Source organism: Pseudochaenichthys georgianus, chromosome 10 (assembly GCF_902827115.2).
Source record: "Pseudochaenichthys georgianus chromosome 10, fPseGeo1.2, whole genome shotgun sequence".
NCBI classification, from domain to species: domain Eukaryota; kingdom Metazoa; phylum Chordata; class Actinopteri; order Perciformes; family Channichthyidae; genus Pseudochaenichthys; species Pseudochaenichthys georgianus.
Window position 1 is genome coordinate 14,179,849 of NC_047512.1, and position 19,246 is coordinate 14,199,094.

The window sequence follows — 19,246 nt, forward strand, 5'->3', positions numbered from 1 at the left end:
ATGGTATGGAGGGAATTTCAAGGGGAGTTGTAGAAAGAATTATAAAGGGAATGTGTTCAAAAGAGTGGTAGACAGGAAGAAAGGAGAAAAACATAGAACTAAGATGTATCTTTGGAGAAGGAGAGACAATAATGGCTATTAGAAACTAAGGGAAAGGAAAGAGTAACAGACAAGCTGACAGAGGGACATTACAACATTGGGTGTGTGACTGTGTGCATTTTTTTAAAGTAGAGTGTGTGTGTGTGTGTGTGTGTGTGTGTGTGTGTGTGTGTGTGTGTGTGTGTGTGTGTGTGTGTGTGTGTGTGTGTGTGTGTGTGTGTGTGTGTGTGTGTGTGTGTGTGTGTGTGTGTGTGTGTGTGTGTGTGTGTGTGTGTGTGTGTGTGTGTGTGTGTGTGTGTGTGTGTGTGTGTGTGTGTGTGTGTGTGTGTGTGTGAGTTGCCTGTTCATCCTGTGTCAGTATGTGTGTGTGATGAAGGCTCTAGCTCCGGTTGTGTTGCTGCAGGATAGTGTGTGTCAGGCTCCATCAATATGACATGTCTTTGATGTGGAAATACAAGGAGCAAAAGCCCAGTCAGTCCAGTCCCCAGCGGGACACATCTACCACTGTGTATTTCAGCGTGTGTGTGTGAAAGAGACTAAGCGGGGGAGAGCAGAGAAAAAGAAACAGAGCCACAGCAAGCACCGAAAAATAACCACTGCCTCAATATTTTACTCTTTTTATCCTACGTTAAATCCTACAAGGGTGGCAGCAGTTGTGACCCGACCATACAAACTAAAGGCAGTGTGGACTCTGCTGCTGAGAGGAATAAATATTGAATACAAATCACCATGCAATATCAACATCTCTGTTACTGCTAATTTGACACATTAATGGTCGGATCGCTCTCTGGCATGAACCTGTTGCTGATCTTTGTGTTCATTAACATTATACATATTTATGCTTTCTCATTTTATGTTCCTTTTGAGGAAATCTTCCATTCACAGCGACTAGGAATTAAGAAGGGGCATGTTAAGTGAAGCATAGTCTAGTACTTGGAACTGGCTGTGGTTGTTTTATTAGATGAAGCACTGAAGTTATTTTCACACATAATTGACACACAAATATATACAGTATATATTGTGTTTTATTTAACCAGAAAAAGCTTTACAGAGATTGACAAATGAACTTAAAAGTCTATGGGCAGCGCAGTAGCAGTACGTCATGGGGAATTTCAGATACAAAAACATATTGTACAGTACAGAAAATAACATTCCAGGTCAGAGCATGACTATACCAAAAAATAAGATTTGGGTCGTCATCATCATCACATGGTTTGGTTTGTGGCAGATTGGTCCCTAGAAATGGATGTATTCCTCTCCAAGGGGAATTTTCAAGACGTTACCAAACAAAAAAACTTAAATACATTACACCTCAGTCAGAAGTTTGGATGTTGAAAAGATATCTTTCTTTGGCAAAGTTTAATTTGACATCCAAACGTAGGGCCTGTGGGTTTTCACACACAAGTGCATTGAGGGGGAGGTGGACAAAATGAGAGATAAAGACAAGCTGACAGAAACAGGGGGGATACATCAGGTCCAGGCAGACAAGGAGATAGAGATAAGGAAGAAGAGAGACAGAAGGATGAGTCCATCCATCGGGCCGGTGTGTGAGCTCGGTGCTAACCTGGACTTTGGTAAACACTAGCACGCAGGGAGTTTTTCCAACCAGCCGACCCTGTCAGGGCTTTTTTCTCTGTCAGCTACACAAAGCCTATCCATCCATACACACCTACATAAGAGCACAAATACATCACATGTGTACAGGCACATATGACTGTATTCATATGGGGAAACTGTGAGTTACACATGTGCCTAAAGAAACATCTCTGAACATGGACATATGCAAAGACGACGGGACAGACAGACAAATTATGAATAAATGGAATTGTAGAAAAATATGGGACCTTCACATGATCATTGCATATTGTTAACAAATAACAATATCTTATAACTGTTTAACCTTGACACACAATCACAGGCGTCATGTTGTACCACCAGCTTGTGTATGTTGCCAAGGCGACTGCATATGCCACGTATTGTGTCTATTTGTACCTGTGATGCTGTGAGCAAGAGGCAGCTGCCTTAATATGTTAGCAACACATTCAGATGCACAATTGAATCATGCTTGTCTCTTCACAGACCCTTCAAAGATCAATGTTTATATATGTATTAAAAGCCTTTTTTATCAACACTTAAACTGAATAGAGATATCAAGTATTATAGGATATTCAGGATTTATGGACATTTACTGTGAAATGAAATGGTGCCCAAACTGTCTAAAAAACAATGATATCGAGTCATAAGCTGAACTATTAAGTTTTGGTTTTATTGAGAGTATTACATGTATTAGCTTGTTACATCAGGAAACATAGAAGTATTCTCTCTAAAACCAAAGGTCCATACATCCATCCATGATCGGCTATTTTATCAGAAAGGTTGTAAACGCTCTCATAGGAAGGTACATTGAATGTCAACTTTGACAAAGTGGTGCAAGCTCACCATTTTTTCTGTTCAACGAGGAATAGCTAATAGAGTAATCTGGCACAACATGATTTTTCATCTTTCTGATCACCTGACTGCTCATTCATGTTGGCCTATTTAGGGACTGTTGCCACGTTGTGAGATCTCAGCACTTACCTTTAAAGGTGGGGTAGGTAAGTTTGAGAAACCGGCTCGAGATACACTTTTTGTTATATTCCATGGAATGCTCTTAACATCCCGATAGCAATGAATATCTGAAGTGCTTTGACAAAACATCCATGAGAAAATGTCATCTGTGGAAGCCGTAGTCCTGTAAAAGCACGACCAATCATTTGAGCCGGCCCGGCTAAAATAACTGGATGGCCTACCTGCCTGTCAGCCTTCCACCTGTGCACAAACTTATCTCGTGCCCTCATTATTGGTCATGTGCGCGTTCGTGTGTGTTGGAGGAGGGGCTCTGTAAGGAAGTGGCAGATCTTTTCCGGCTGTGTATTTTCAAATTATAGCGCACTCGAGCTGGTTTCTTCAAAAGTACCTACCCCACCTTTAAGTACCATGTTTGGTGACCAATGGAACAGATGCCTAGCCCTATACAAATAAAACAAAAAAAAACACATTTAAAAAATCATAGTCATAAGCTTTGAGCTATTATAGAAAATATAAATGTAATAGCTAAAGACACTTAAGTATAACCATTAATATTATTTAAAACACACACACAGTTTAAAATAATGGTAGTTATTTATTTTTTGTCTGCCTTTGTGAGCATGTGCAGGCATGTGTTTATATGTTAGTTTATATACAATATATATTATGTGTGTGTGTATGTTGTGCAAAGTTGTGTAGTCTTAGAGTGTCCAAGTGCAGTCTCCATGAGGGCAGTGGCTGCTGTGATAATGCTTAACTGATGTCGGCTGTCAATAGCCATTCACCAGGAGAAAAGTGCTCGCCTGTTCAGTAAATTACACAGTGCGACGTGAGCTGTGAGGTTCAAAACAACCTGACCCCACTGTTGTTGGGAGAAACAATAGAACAATGACTGCAATCAGCTTTTCCAGCAACCATCTGTGTCATGCTGCTGACTACAAAACACCTTTCCATTACTCCAGGGCTGCAGCTATTAGCTCACCATGCCATTGACTCCAGAGTGAGTTGGACAGGTTATTGTAATGGCACATTAAATTGTCTCTGACCCTTCTTTATCCAGTGTTTTGTTGACCTTGACATAGGTGGGCTTTTGAATGCTGTAGTCTAAAGCCTCTGAAGTGATCATTTCTTACAATGGCCTGTTTTGTCATGGATGAACATATTGGTGGGTGTCATTATATTGATGATTATAGTGCCTTTGAATATACTCAGTCTGTGTTTGATGTTGAACTCCATTTTTCCTTAACCCTGTTTTCTCACGGCTTCTCCAAGCATTCAAGGGAGCAGTATGAAAAACTGTCAACGATGCACAAGAACATGCAAAAGCTCTACGAGAATATAGGCAGTTTTTTGGCCTTTGACCCCCATTCAGTCAGTGTAGAGGATTTCTTCGGACAGCTCTCCAACTTCCGCCTGCTCTTCTTGGTGAGTATGCTTTATGGTTTGTGCATATGGACATACACTTTATGGAACCGTCAAGATTAGACTTGGACTAATCTTGACGGTTCCTTCAAAGTAGACACATTCAGACTGACAGAAGCCCCCACCCACACTTGCACATTATGTTGCACTTTCACTTGCTCACACATATTGGATGTCAGTGAAATGTGAACAGAATGTGTGTGTTAAATATGCCCGCATCAGACTTTCAGTAGGTCTTAACCGATGGAGAAAACATTACAGTGTTACTCTTATGGATGGAACTCATATTCTCAGCAGGATTGCATGCATACAAATGACTAATTTACGAGAATACAAAACTGACAGCTGAAGAAAGAAAAATGTCTCTAGTTAGATGTTGAACTCTTTATAATATAATTGTAGCATGATATGATTCATATGGTTGAGAACATTTCTACAAAACATACATATTTAACATGCATGGGCTGATTACCTCTTATTTGGTATCACTTAGGAGCTTACAAACTGAACCTGACCGATCTGTATCACATCATGTCGCTCATTACAACCACATATCAAGCTGTATGCACCAGGCAGCATAGGAACAGTATACATTTAAAACAAATGAGCCTTGGGAGATACAGATTACATGCAGCCTCTTACTGGGGGGCTGGTTGGGCATATTTATATAAAAGGGTATGTTTTTGATTTATTATGTTGGCTATTATTTAGCCATAGCCAGTAACTCCAGACATCTGTTTTTAACATTTAGTTGAGGTGAAGGCACACACTCATCTCAGAAGACTCTATATGTTTATCCTTAATATTGACCATAGTTTTAGACCACAACCGAAAGTGAAAGATCCTTTTTAAAACGGAAAACGCATTGTCTTCATAGTGTGTCAGTGGCCAGCCCTTGCAGGCCTGTGTTATGACAGATCTGCTCCAGAGACACAGAGGACATTATACAGCTGTAATCTGGGAGTGAACAGCAAGGATAGAAACATTGCCTTACAGTCATCTCATATTCCACTTAGAGTTGTGCCTTTGAGGCAATCTACTTCTACTTTCAGTTCTGGAGATGACTCTGCTTTCCTCATATCAAGGTTTTCTTGTGTGCAGCATATTTTCTGGCCACCTATTTTGATTTGTATATTCCCTTGACATCCTTTTCAATTGTATTTTAAGTCCTTGCACTTTTCTCTGAAAGAATGTGCATGTGCTCCCCTGCTGAGTGATTTCCTTCTATATGTCATATTTTAGTAGGTCATAATGCCACTGTGGCTCGAAAGATTTTTCTTTTTAGATATCACATATCTTTTTTTGTCAGAGGTTTTTATTTGATCTTGCTTTCTTCAATGCCATAGTAGTCTGGTAGGTAATGAATATACAGTAGGTATTTTCCATTAAAGTCCCCCAATGTATCGTTTATAGTCGTTACAAGCAGAACAATTCCTCTCTAATGATGAATTATGTTTTGAGGAACTTCAATTTGCTGGAAAATACTTTTTATTAATAAACTCTTCAAATGTATTTACATTGTGTTATAAAGTATGAACCGCTTTAATGTGCTTTAGTTAACGGTGGCTTAAAGTAAATTGTTACCTTTTTCTTTTGCTAATATTTGTGTTTCAGGTGAGTGTTCTTTATTTTATTCAATTTGTCATATGAAGCAATATTCATAAAATATAATTAACAAGACACTTTGTTTTAAAAGCACATTATGTGAATACAGAAGTAAAACATGTATTAAATGATGATATACATAGTATGGGTATAAGCTCACATACATCCTTTGTTCACCGTCCAGTACTACTGAGCTGTAGACCAACAGGGAAACAGCATAGCTTAATGGCATTGTCCTGAGCATACTGATGTCTAAACCTGTTTCAGAAGTTTAAACAGAACATCATTCTGCTTCAGAGTATAGACACTTGTGAACATTTTCTCTTCCCTACTAGTGCTGATAAAGTACTTAGTGAGATCTAGTACCAATTTGGGAGCTGTAAGAGAAAGACAAAGTTATACAACAGATAAAAGATATGATTTGAAAGTACCTCAGACTATGATAAATTATAATTCCAGTGTATTGCTGATAAAGCTGATAGAGCTATTTAAAGTCTTGGGCAAGCCTCATAACCTGTTTAACATAGTGTCATTAGCTCTCAGCTGCTTGTGTGTGTGAGCAACTGTCCACTGCAGGACTTGCTGGATTGTATTGGTAGGTAATGAGTCGAGAGAGAAGGTAAAGATTTAAAGTCCTAAAGTAGAAAAAAGTCAATCTAAAAAAAAATATTTCTGCTTCTTGCCAGTGTTATATAAATATGTATATATGGGGTTACATAGGGCGGTGAATAAAGCACATACTGTACACCGAAGCAGTTTAGTTTTTAAATAGGTAATATTAATGACAAGATAAACACTACATCATCTCAGAACAAACCAAGTGCTCTTTATTCCCTGAATAGGCAAGGTTGTTAAACATTTATTCAAATGCCTTTGCTTTTCCACCTTCTGCAGTGCATGCCTCCCTCCTGGCACCGCCCCAAAGATCCCGGTGTCAGGATGATGACATGGTGTCCACAAGGCATGCTCTCAGTATTCACAATCTATTAACGTGAATGGCAAGGTCCCCTTGTCTGAATCCTTCTCCTCTCTTTGCTCTGATCCCCATCTGAAACCAACTTTTCATTCCCACTGATCAAAGTGCACCAACTCACAACACAACCATCCCTCAAGGATTCCAGAGTTGCACAAAAAGAGGCATCTTCCCAAGAAAATAAATTATTCTCTCAAGCAAATAGCTGCATATGAATATTTTATTACTGATTTAAACTTTCCTGCTATGGATAAGGGGAGGGAACTGAGTGGGATAAAGTGTTGTGGTGTGGTTGAAATAGGGGGGATGGTTTTAAGTTAATGTATTCATATAAAAACAATCCTTTAATCACCATATTCTTCAGATATTATTTATAGTTGTTGGCTCCTCAGCTCTGCTGACAGAAAGGCTAATCCCATCTGCTTGCAGAGCACAAGGAATCAATGGTTGTCTATTAACATGTGTTTTTATTAATATTTTCCTACCCTGTGAAAATAACTACGCTAGCTATTTTTTAGCATTCTCCTGTGTTTTTCTTGTCAGCAAAGGGATTGTAGGGATATGTCTGCTAGTTATTTATCTTTGACAAAGTCGACCTACATCAATCAGTACTGATTTGTTGCAAATGGCACATCTAATAACTTCTTGGCAGCTAATAATTTAAGAGCACTGAATTTAACTTCTTGATATGCCTGGTGTGCCTCCGACTTTCATTTCAATATTGAGACATTGAGTTGTTTGACTCAGACAGAACATATTTGCTAACTGCTGTCTTTGTTGCATTGCCCTGTGAAATGCATTCACAGCACAAAGCATCTGAGTATTAAAGAATTCCATTGCTATACAGTCACCCTAAATTGCTTTTACTAAAAAGCTAAGGCTTAATGCACCCGACCGACATGAGGCATTTGAGTAAACGCATTGACAGACAGTCCTCACAGAACTGAATGTAACTGATAAGAGATTCCATTAACTCTACTTTCCTTCTGTTTCATTCTCTTACTCTCCCTCAATACTGTCCAATTCTCTTTTTTTGTCTGCGACCAATGAAATATTATTTGATTTCAGCACATGGAGTCAGTATTGGAAGAGTCCAACAATTTGCTAATTTAATGCTGCTGCCATATTCTGAAATAGAGTCTGAGTGAAATGCAATCGTAGGGTCTGCATGTGTAATCCTGACCAGGAGCAGAGGGGGTGAGGATTTTTTTCCATTAATGAGTTATGAAAGCACAGCAGATGGACTGGGATGAGCTAACATTCTTCCTTGAGTGACTTTCGAATAAGACCAAAAAGACCCAGACCGGGTTCCCAAAGAAGCAAGATAGAGCATCTACTGTATGAGATTAGAATGATAATTTGTTTCTGTATCCGTCCACTTCGGAGCCCATTTCATATTTCTAAAGCTTGCTAATTCCTTCACAATATGACCAATTATCATAATCATGCTGAAGATGATGCTCCAGCAGAGCCACTCGGCCCACCTTCTTGCTAAATCACTGTCAGTTTTCCTCTTTTCTTTTCAACTATACAAGCACTCACAAATCATCGCAGCAGATTTTGGAGGTCAGCTATCAATATGGGAATACATCTATACCGCAGAGCAGAAGTCTCACAATCTGTAACCCATAACTTCTTGAAGCCATTTCCCCTCACATCCTGGCACACAGTGTAACAGATGGCTAATAAACACATTTGCTGCCTAAAGCCCGGCGCTGTAGTGTTAGTAAAATTCAAATGAGATATAGCAGTGACACTCTCTGCGTGAGATCACTGGTGCAACTGAGCAGTTGGAAATACTCATTGCTCCATCATTAGACTGGCAAACTTGTATGCATGGAGGGGAGCCATGCTGTGGGGGATGTATTGTGTTGTGCAGGGTCAAGGAAGAACAAAAAACACATTCATGAATTATTGAAAGAACAGACCTGCAAAGGGAAAATGCTTCAGATTGGACCTGTGGGTTGCAGACCATTCAGTTTTCACGCCAGTTCGAGAGAGAGCAGCATTCATAATGTGCATCTGAAACACACCAGAGGCCCTAAGAGGAAGAGAGTGTATGTCACACATATGGCCTCTGGTGTGTTTCAGATGGACAGGTTTTCCGGCTCATATAGGCTGAAAGTGCTGCCTCTATAGTGTTGTTGACAACCCCACCTGGTGTTAAAGGAGCTACATGCGATATTCAGAGCCACAAGCGAATATTGAAGTGGCTATAAAGAAATGGCCACAGATGCAGTGCTTACAGAGCTATCAGCGTTAATGGAGGCTTAGCTCACACACACCAAGGAATGTTTCTCTTTTTTTTCATACTGGCAATATTTTTCTCCTTTTCTTAACAATTGAGAGAAATGAAAAATGTATATAGATAGCTAGTCAGTGATCCTCAGGTTTAATAATAAATTAACCTCCACACTCAGATTTGTGAATATAAATATTATTTAGACCCAGGTATCAGTGGGACGATTGTGTTGTATGCACGTATATACTGTTTACCTCAATTCAAAGATCTTATGTTGTAGAGTGTTTGCATTTGAAAAAATATGATGCTCTTATTGGTTGGCACTATGACTGTAGTGATTATCTTCAAAGGGGGACGGATGACTCATTGTTAAAGCTACAAATAACTTGTTTCCATGGTCACCTGAAATCATATTGTATTTTGTATAAGTATTGTTCTTTGATCTTGAGTAGATAAAAGCACACCAAGACAAAATCAAATTGCATGGATTTTTTTGTAAATATATTTGTCAACATTCATGTAGAATATTTGAGCAGATTTGAGACGAACCATATGTGTTTACTTCTCACACATCCCATGAGCATTGTTTATCCTCCTACAATATACAGAGTCTGCAAGAAAATGAGACCTGATAGAATCAGTTGTTGCCAGCGGCAAAATGGAGGCCGTCAAAGAGAATGGTGGAGGGAACAAATCTGTGAAAACATATTTGTTACTATGGCAATTAGTGGTGCTGTGTGATTAGAGCAACATAATTGCGTTGCATAATCATGTTTACAGTCAGAATTAGTTGTTTGTTTAAAATAAGTTTTGCCAGCAGGATTTTATTTGTAATCTGCATAATTTATCTGCCAATTTATGCTGTACACGTTGATTTATGCAGTGATATGATATTTCTCCAAAATGAATTGTCCTGTCAACGAATGAAGACAGAAATCTATTTGATTTGTGCTGGCAGTGCTGCCCATCACTTAAACAGAATGCACTTGTTAACTGTTGCATTACTGAATATGCAGCACATCTCTCCATCATCCTCTCTAATTCAAAACAGCAGCAAAGTGCACACAGTCAATAGCCCTTATAGAGCGTGACTGTATCATTTACACAGCCGCGATGAAGTGATAACATGTAGGTTGATTTTTGAGTGTTCATCGACTTGGAAGCAGCTGACAAAGCAAAACATATCTTATTCTTGTATAATGCACATAATACAAAAGCACACTCTCTCCCTCTCTCTGTCATTGCCCTTGTCATCCAACAAGGAGACAGTGACAATGAGGGCTCGTGTCCTTGGACATGGAGCAAAGCTCTGCTATTGACTGGCATCATGAGCTGCTCTTTCCTCGTTCCTTCCCCACAATCCCTGTAATCCCTCTGTCTTAGCTGCCAACACGACACACACATCAGGACCACGGGGGCATTAGATGGGGGGGGGGCGTACTGTCGCCACTTATTATATCAGTGCAACGACAGGGCCATGCCTTCACTTACTGACACACACACTTACACATATGCATACATTAGATGGAGCACCACATATGAGCAGAATCACTGAGATCCCAATGGACAGGATAGGCACACAGTGGATTTGCATGCACACGGATACACTGACACGTTTATACACAAACACCAGTACCTATGATGGGTCCTGTCAAAGGCCCTGCTAGAGGCCTGGGATGAGAGAACATTGTGTTGTCCGCAAAGGTCACATGGTACCATCTTACTCTCTGTTGGCACAAAAACAAACTGACACATTTGTAAAGGCTGAATCCGTAGCGTTGATTATCTCTCTTTCTCGGACTCCTTCCTGACATTTTGGCCGTCACGAAGGAGGAGGAGCAGGAGGAGGAGGAGGAGGGTGATATCTCTGTCTCCATCCTCAGAGTCTGGCACATTGCTGCTGCACTTTTATTTTCTCCTCAATATTGTCAAAGGAAATATCCCATGCATCCCATTCCAGCATGCTACATATGTGTGATTATCTTCTTGCTTTTTTTAGAAGCATATTTTGATGTTTTCTTGACAACAAAAATGCCCCGTGAGTGATTGGAAATATGTAAAGTAGTGCACAAGGCTTACAGACAAATACACTCGTATTAAAAAGCCCAGACACAAGGCATGATATGTTGTTTATTCCAGAAGCTTATCTCAGACTAGAAAGAAAAAAGAAATACTACTGATGAGATGCTGCTGGTTTGAACACTATACAGTAACACAAACACAAAGAAACTGATGGTAGCAGAGGCAAGAAGCTGATATATATGGCTGTGTGTGTGTGTGTGTGTGTGTGTGTGTGTGTGTGTGTGTGTGTGTGTGTGTGTGTGTGTGTGTGTGTGTGTGTGTGTGTGTGTGTGTGTGTGTGTGTGTGTGTGTGTGTGTGTGTGTGTGTGTGTGTGTGTGTGTGTGTGTGTGTGTGTGTGTGTGTGTGTGTGTGTGTGTGTGTGTGTGTGTGTGTGTGTGTTATCAGGAAGCAATGAAGGAGAACCACAAGAAGAAGGAGATGGAGGAGAAGATCAAGAGAGCCAAGCTGGCGAAGGAGAAAGCAGAGCGGGAGAAGCAGGAGCGCCAGCACAAGAAGAAGCAGCTGATTGACATGAACAAAGGTATGCCACTTCTCCCCGCGCCACCACAGAGGGAGACGGGGAGGCAGGTGGGGAGTTAGGACGAGGAGAACAGGAGGATCGAAGAGGGGGTTTTATGGAATTGTGCTTCACACAGACTTGAACTCTGAAGGAAGAGAATAATGTGTAGGAGTGGGGGGAGTCGTCTTTTGCAGCCGTGAAGATTCCTTATACTTACTCCCATAGCAATGCTCACAAACAATAGACAGATTATGCTACTTTTAGCTTGTTTTTTTCCATGGTCACATAGACTCTGCAGTAAGATGCACATATATATCCAAATGGATAACACATGTCAAGAAAGAGTGTTATAATTCAGTATTAGTAACAGTTTCGAAAGGTAGACATTTATAATTACAAAGAGTTTGGACCCTTATATATTTTGCAGTTGTGGCACGCAACATGTAGATCACACATAAAGACGGGAAGCTGTGGTTGACTTCTAACAGCGGCTCCAAAAACCTCTAGAACACCATCATCCTGTTGTTATTTATCACTGGTCATGTACAAGCAACACCACAGAAAAAAGATCATTCCTCCAGTCTGTGACTATTTGCGGGCAGCGGGCTATATTTATGGTTGTGAATCATTTGAATTACTCTATTGTCCTTCAGCACTGCCAGTAAAACTGTTTATTGATCAGTGTAAGTTGCCATTGTTCCGACATGAAAAATTAGGGCGACAGAGCAGGATGCCTATGTCTGGTTATGCCAATGACATTGAGAAGGAATGTCAAGCCTGAAGGGGCTTTGCAAGTAGTCAGTGTGGTATTTTGTCCTTTTTCTGACAAACAGACTGATATTTCCACAATTCACCAGCTTCTAAATGTCAGCGCCAGCCAAGAACCTCCCTCTAGCTCAGGCACATTGGGAAATATGACAAGACAGTCTTCAGTATGCCACAAACTCTCCAAGATAATTGATGCATGCTAGACTTTTTTTTTTCCCTGAGCAGTGACCTCTTTGAAAGCTTCACTTTTAATAATCCAACATGGCTGAGCTGGAGGAGTCTGTCTACCCCTCTCTCTCATGCTGGCTAACCAGATGGAGAAGGATAGAGAAGTAGGTATGATATTAAATATTTCTGCCAGAGCAAATCTTGATCTCAGTTTCTGAATGCCATAATATGACTTTCATGAATAAAACATGAGGATGACATGGGCAACTTTGCCTGCAGCCTTGGAGGTAGTGGGGATTGTCCTCCACACCAACACCTAGCTCGTTGGACTGTCGCACAATGACCTTGGCAGTTATGAAACATTCAAATTCAATATATGCTAAACCGAGGCTGCTTGTTCCCCCTTCCAAGGTTCTTACCTGCACTGACTACACATTTTCATTAAACCTTGAATAGTTCATTTTGTACTAACTCGTTTGTATGTGCAAAGCAATCAGAGAAAGGACAATCAAGCTTTTGAAATGGATTATGTGAATGGGAATCTGAGCCAGAAGCAGGTTGGAGGTTACAGCAGCTCTTGTGTTCTCTCTCAGTTTCTCTTCAAGCTGTTTAGTAGCAACACATATAGCACGATATGCAGTGTTTTCCTGTTGCACATTTTTCTTTTCTCTGCCTCTACTCCTCTCCAGTTGACAGCCTTGGCTTGAGAGTCTCTTTTCTCCCATTCTGTTCTAATATTCAATGTGTGCTTTATATATTTTTGAGTCCCCCCTTTCACGTCAATATTTCATGCCGAGCATCAGCCGTGTTTTCTGTGAAGGTTGATGAAAATAAGGTAGTGTTCGGCACAAAGAGGCTTTTTTAATTCATCTTACCATTATGTAATCATGGCCAAACATGTCCACATTAATGTTGCATTTGTAAGGTTGAAAGGCTAATTCATGCTCTGAAATACATCTACAGTCTCATATACCTCCTCTTGTGTTCATTACTTTGAGTCTTCAGACAGACAGGGAGACAGACGGACACACGCATACATAGATAAGTAGGTCTGCTGACCTGAATATAGCACATTCTTTATGTTTACAAACCCATTTGCATTAACAGATGGAGTAAACATATTGCCATTGTATTAAGAGAAGTATTTACAGGTCAATATCTCTTTAATGGATTTACTGATGTACTTATCTTAATGCTTTAAAGAGCTTTAAAAACAGTTTGATGGATAATACTATTGTGTTTAATGCAATTTCAAGAGGCTATTTTTGAGAAGCGATAGATTTGATGTCATTTCACAAATTGCGACCTAATCCTCTTCGCTTGAAAATGATTAACAAAGAAATGCATATTTAATGAGAGTTCAATTCATTTAGTTTCTGTCAGGATGACACCAGATTGGGGGAGGGGACGCAGACAAATGCTTTTAGGAAACAGATTTTTTTTGTTTTCAGATTTTTTTCCTGCCATTTCCCAGTTGATACAACTTGATAATATACCCTATGCAAGTGCATTGCAGAGGGTATATGTTGCTCCTCTTCAACCAGCATGATTGATAGCTGAGACAAGTGCCGAGCTAAACGTGTTTTCCTTGTGAAGTATTAGAAATCCTAATGTAGGAAATAGCTTATGAAATCATTACCCTGTCACCCCATTTGTTTTAATTTTCTCTAAGTGGATTCCCATATTCTCTTGAACTGACCAGATGTTCCACATTTACGCAATCACTTTACCTCACTGGAAATCATTGTTAAACATTGTAGAATAAATCCAAAGTAATGTTATTCTTTTACTGCGGCATATGAAATAATGTCACAAGCAGCATGCACAGTGTGTCAAAAGCCGGAGCATGGTAAAGCATCTGGACTTTTTTTTCTCCAAGGCGAGGAGATGCAGGCCCTCTGGCCGCCTGCTCGGCTGGCATCACGGGGGTCAGTGCTCCCGTCTGGGGCAAGTGTCTGCCCCCACATGTCAACTGTGTATCCCAGTCAAATCCACTAAGCTTAGAACAGAGCCGGAAAGCCCACATGCTTTGAGCTCAATGCAGCTTGGCATAAGGCACATAGAAATAAACAAACCACCAGGACAAAAAAAGTTATTTCAACATGTTATTCAGGCCAGGCATTTCCCCTAGGTACCCAAGAGGAATATTGTATAACTTTGTGTTTAACGTGTTCACTGTGAACTTTTCTTAGACTTACTTCATACAGTATGGTTTTCACTAAGTCAATAGTTGTAGCAGTAGGTGTTAGAGCCTCTACCATATGAACCTCTACAAAACATTGTTATAGCCAACCTGAGGAATATCAAGAGTAAAAGCATATTGGTTGTACAGCAGCCTGCACGTTTTACAACACCCTTTATGGTTGCCCCAAATGTCCACCATCTTACTTCACTGCATGCAAGAATTGTAATCGAACTGCTCTCATGTAATATTAGAAGAAATAATGTTCTTAACAACATGTATGTTCTCACTTACTTGATTGGAAAAAACACTTTTGAAACAACTATGTAAATATAAATACAATTATCAATTAACACCCTAAAACAAATGTAGTTTCATGATTAAGTTTTCCCCGCAGAGTGATATATATGTTTTCTATATAACTTGGAGCCCTCTCAGCTGCGTCAATAAATTTTTGCAACAGCTTGCAGACAGCAGCAGAACCGTTCATTAGGTTGTTCTCTGAGAATATTATAGTGGAAGAATCTGTCGGTTCTGTCAACGTGTTTATGTTAATATTACGAAACTATTGAACACAATATCATCATCATCATAAATGTGATTGTCTTAGTTTACGCAACAGCTGGAAGCTGTGTGTACCTCATACTCAATCACTCCGTTAAAAACGTCAAATAATTTAAGAACCAGCTGGCAGTGAATGGTTCCTTGTCATTTTAACTGAATCAATACATTGGGTTTTATTTTTGATTTAAATAATTTGTTTCAGTTGCAGTTGCATCCTCCTTCCTTCTCCAAAAAACCTTTTTTTAGCAAGTGATTGTCGTCTGGGCATATTTCCCGTTCAGCAAGAAGGCCTGCTAGAAGGAGGTCTCTGTGATTCTCTGCAGAGAGCGGTTGGCATGTTGACAATGATGGGCCTGCAGCTTCTATTTATGCACCCTCCTTGTCAACCTTTCACACAAGATGAGCAAGTGTTTGTTTACATAAATAAAAGTGGGCTCCCCTATAAAAGAAAAAGGCATTGACTTTACTAAATACATGCAAACCAAGTTAGTGTAGGCTTTGACTGCAGTGCCAGTACGATCAATGTTATGTATATATAGCCACACTTGGACATGTTGAATCAAGAAGATTCACATGTAGCATTTGTCAGATAATACACATTGAAGACCCCACAAATGCAAAATATATTGTTCACCTTTTGTAATCTAATTGGCTGATGGATCACTTGTTTTTAATTTATAGTTAGTATTGCCTCATCATAGTGTATTCCTGTTGGTGCATTTCCCTGAAAAAAATTGCGAGTAACTTGTGCAGCACTTTAATTCAAGTGTCTATTAGTTGGGCATGCTAAGCTAAATTGGCATATTTCTATGCAGCTGTCTGTGGCCGGCGATGCCCTGTCAGCAATGACAGTGGCAGAGATGTGGATTGATGGCTTTGTGTGACACTGACAGCTGCCGGATGGCCAGTGCATACCTGCGTCTGAGCCATACCAGCTAGGCGATCATTGACACGCGCTGACAGCCAGTGTTGGGGTGAACAGGTTAGCTATATAAGTTTGCATAGTGTCTCCACAGCACAGCCGACATGGCAAACAATATCACCGGGGGAGATAGCCGTACTGAGACGTGAAGGTCAGAAACCTAAGTAGATAAAAGAAAAATGCCTTATAAGACTCACCATTCCTCAGCTTAGCTTGGGAAATGAATGTTAGAAAGCTAAAGCTGACCTTCATGTTTGCTACAGAATATAACGAACAGATGAAGGACAGACCTTTCCAGAATGTAATGATGATTTATGGCACTATGCCTTGAAACGCGCTCCCTGTTTATTCCCTAAAGTGTCATTTCTTTGTCACGAGATGGCGGCCATCTCTGGGTATATAATTGTAATATCTGATGAGTTATAAAGATGAAGGATTTCTCACAACATCTGCATATGGATGTTACAGCAGTGGAATGCCAAACTCTGAGCAAATTGCTTTTGTCTTTGTCCTTGCATTTGAGTCTATCCGGAGTGCAGGATGTGCAAGATGCTCTGGAACTACCGAGTATAGATCGGTGAATTCCTTCATTACCTCGGAAGACATGAACAAGGGCACCAGGATTATCTGCTGTCGTACACCCATTCTAATAAATAACAGTGTATTAGATTGTGCTATATCTCGAGTTGAAATCTGAATCTGCCTCAAGCAATGATGGCGTACAGAATATGGCTGACTGCATCTCAAATAAGACCCATAGGAGCAGGCAGCATGACTAGAAACCTGTAGAAAAAGAGAATAATCAACAAAATGAAAATGAAAATAATGAAACACATCCGGTTGAATGACGTGTTGTGAATGAAGGTATTACAATAAAACACCCCAAATGATAAGATTACCAATGCATGTCTACAAACAACTGTCAGCATGAGGAAAACGAGCCTGGCTTTAAAGGAAGCCCTTGAAAATGATAGGATACATACAATACTTCATTAGCAATTAAAGACAAGACCAGGGAAAAGTATCGCCCACGTTTGTCCGCCTGCCTTATGCCTCTATGTCTTTTGTTATTTTAAATCGTGTGGCACGCTCTCTTGTATCGAGATAAAGACAAAGAACACCAATTCAATTGCACCTTAAAGCTTTTAATCACTTTTATCTTTTATCTTTAACTCAATTAAGTTAAGGTCACAATCAAGGAAGTGAGACATGCATCGGATATCTCTGCCTTTCCTGTTTTCTCTTTCTCATTCCACTATGCGTGTCTATGTCTGCATCTCACACTCACTATACTCATCCTACCATCTGCATGTGTCTTATCCCTTTCCTTTAGTTAATTGTTCTCCTTGCTCAGCTCAGGCACAGTTGAATCTCATTAATTTGTGGGTAGTTAAAGTGTCTGATCATTTCCACTTCCAGATCTGGACCTCACCAGTCACTTTACAGTCAATCAAACCTAATTACCCTCACTACAAAGGCAATCAAATCCTATTGTCAAATCCATTTAGCTTCCCCAGACAGCACCGCCTTGAACTGATGCAAACAGCCCACGTGTGGTTTGGTTCAGAAGTTAACTTGATCTCGATTCCAAATCTCTTCATCCACTATCCATGTGTGCACTTGTGTAAAATAGGTAATAGACACTGCCCTGGATGGATGAAACCCAAAATGTGTATAGCATCCACGTTCCAAAGCCACTTTTACATCCCTTTTATTTAAAAAAATCCATATAAGTGACCCTTGTATGAACACTTCCATATGCTAATGTCTGTACAGTTACTATGCCCTGCCATATGTGACTGTGATAAGACCTTGTGATGTTGCCATGGCAGTAGTTTCCATCCATATGTCAGAGCAGCAGTGTGAAAGGTGATAAAAGGTTTGAGGTTCACCCAAACTGCTGTCACCTGCACCTCTTGATCTTACCGGCCCTATTTCACCTCATCTTCTTTGACATACTTCCCCTGCAATATGTAAGCCAATCCGTTGAAAGAAAAGCACATAAACGGTCCTTAAGTAGACGAGTCACACACAGTCACTAAAATAGAGGATTACAGTTGCACTTCCTGTTGCTGTATCATTACAAAGCCTTCTAATGCTGAGCATGTAAACACATTTGAATGTGAATTAGCAGCAGAACGTGTTCAGATTGCAATATACCTCCCAGTTATAGTAAACATACACTGTGGTAGCATACATGTACACTGAAGAACCTCATCATCAGGAAACCAGAATGAAAGTAAAACCTTAAATGCAAACTACACACATGTTCACTGGAATTGTCTCATTTATTTTTTTAAAGAGTGTTTCTTACAAGCAGAGGTACTACACTACTGCTAAACATAGCAATATCCACACAAGCATTTAGATCAGATAACAGTGAGCAGACCCATCATTGTTTATCCCCTGATTTGTGACCACAGTGAAAATACATATAATTCAGGGTCTACCATGTTGCAGTTAAAAATAGCTGTAGCCAGACTATAGACAAGCATCAGTCGTGGTCCACTCCGCTGTGAGGACAGGGTCTTGTGGCCCTGATGGCACCCTGACATGTTGACCCTCTGTGGCCTGGAGAAAGTGTGTCATCTTAACATCTGTCACTGCTCGGTCGGAGCTCTCGCCTGTGTGTTGGTGGTGTTACTGGGCAAACTAGCCAGAAGCAGTGGATAGATAGCAATAGCAATATGGTTACTGGCGGGGCAGTACAAGTAAATTACAGCAGAGGAAGCAAAGAGTGGTGACTGCTAAGTTGCAAGCACCCCCATCTCTCAACTTCCCCTCCCTACTGTTTCCCACTTGGGTCCTGGCAGTATCCATCCAGATGGAGGGTTTATTTTTGTTTTTGTTTGTTTACTTATTCATGCATCCAGCTATTCGGGGCATCGCAGGGGCCTTCGTTCCACCACAGAATGCAAATCGCCACGGCGGCTAATCCACTTTCATCTCTCCCTTGTCGACATCCAACTTCTCTCTGCGTTTTCCCGAGTCTCTCGCAGTGGGGATAGCTCTCTTTCTTCCAGGGTACGGGATCAGGCCTACAGTGACCAGGCCAGCCTACCTCCAATACTTATATTTACTTCATGCATGTCAAACACAATTCACCTCTGACCTCCCACCTACCTTTTCCATCTTCAAGACATTCGGCCCT

The 19,246-nt window shown here is 40.4% G+C and overlaps 1 protein-coding gene across 1 annotated transcript in view; it reads left to right on the forward strand.

Annotated features, from left to right (window-relative positions):
- diaph2 (diaphanous-related formin 2) overlaps positions 1-19,246 on the forward strand; it is a 429,613-nt gene that overhangs the window by 341,453 nt on the left and 68,914 nt on the right. Inside the window, exons 27-28 of the mRNA XM_034093628.2 lie at positions 3,928-4,092; positions 11,377-11,512. Of these exons, the coding sequence (XP_033949519.1) occupies positions 3,928-4,092; positions 11,377-11,512 (301 nt within the window). The remainder of the gene's footprint in view (positions 1-3,927; positions 4,093-11,376; positions 11,513-19,246) is intronic.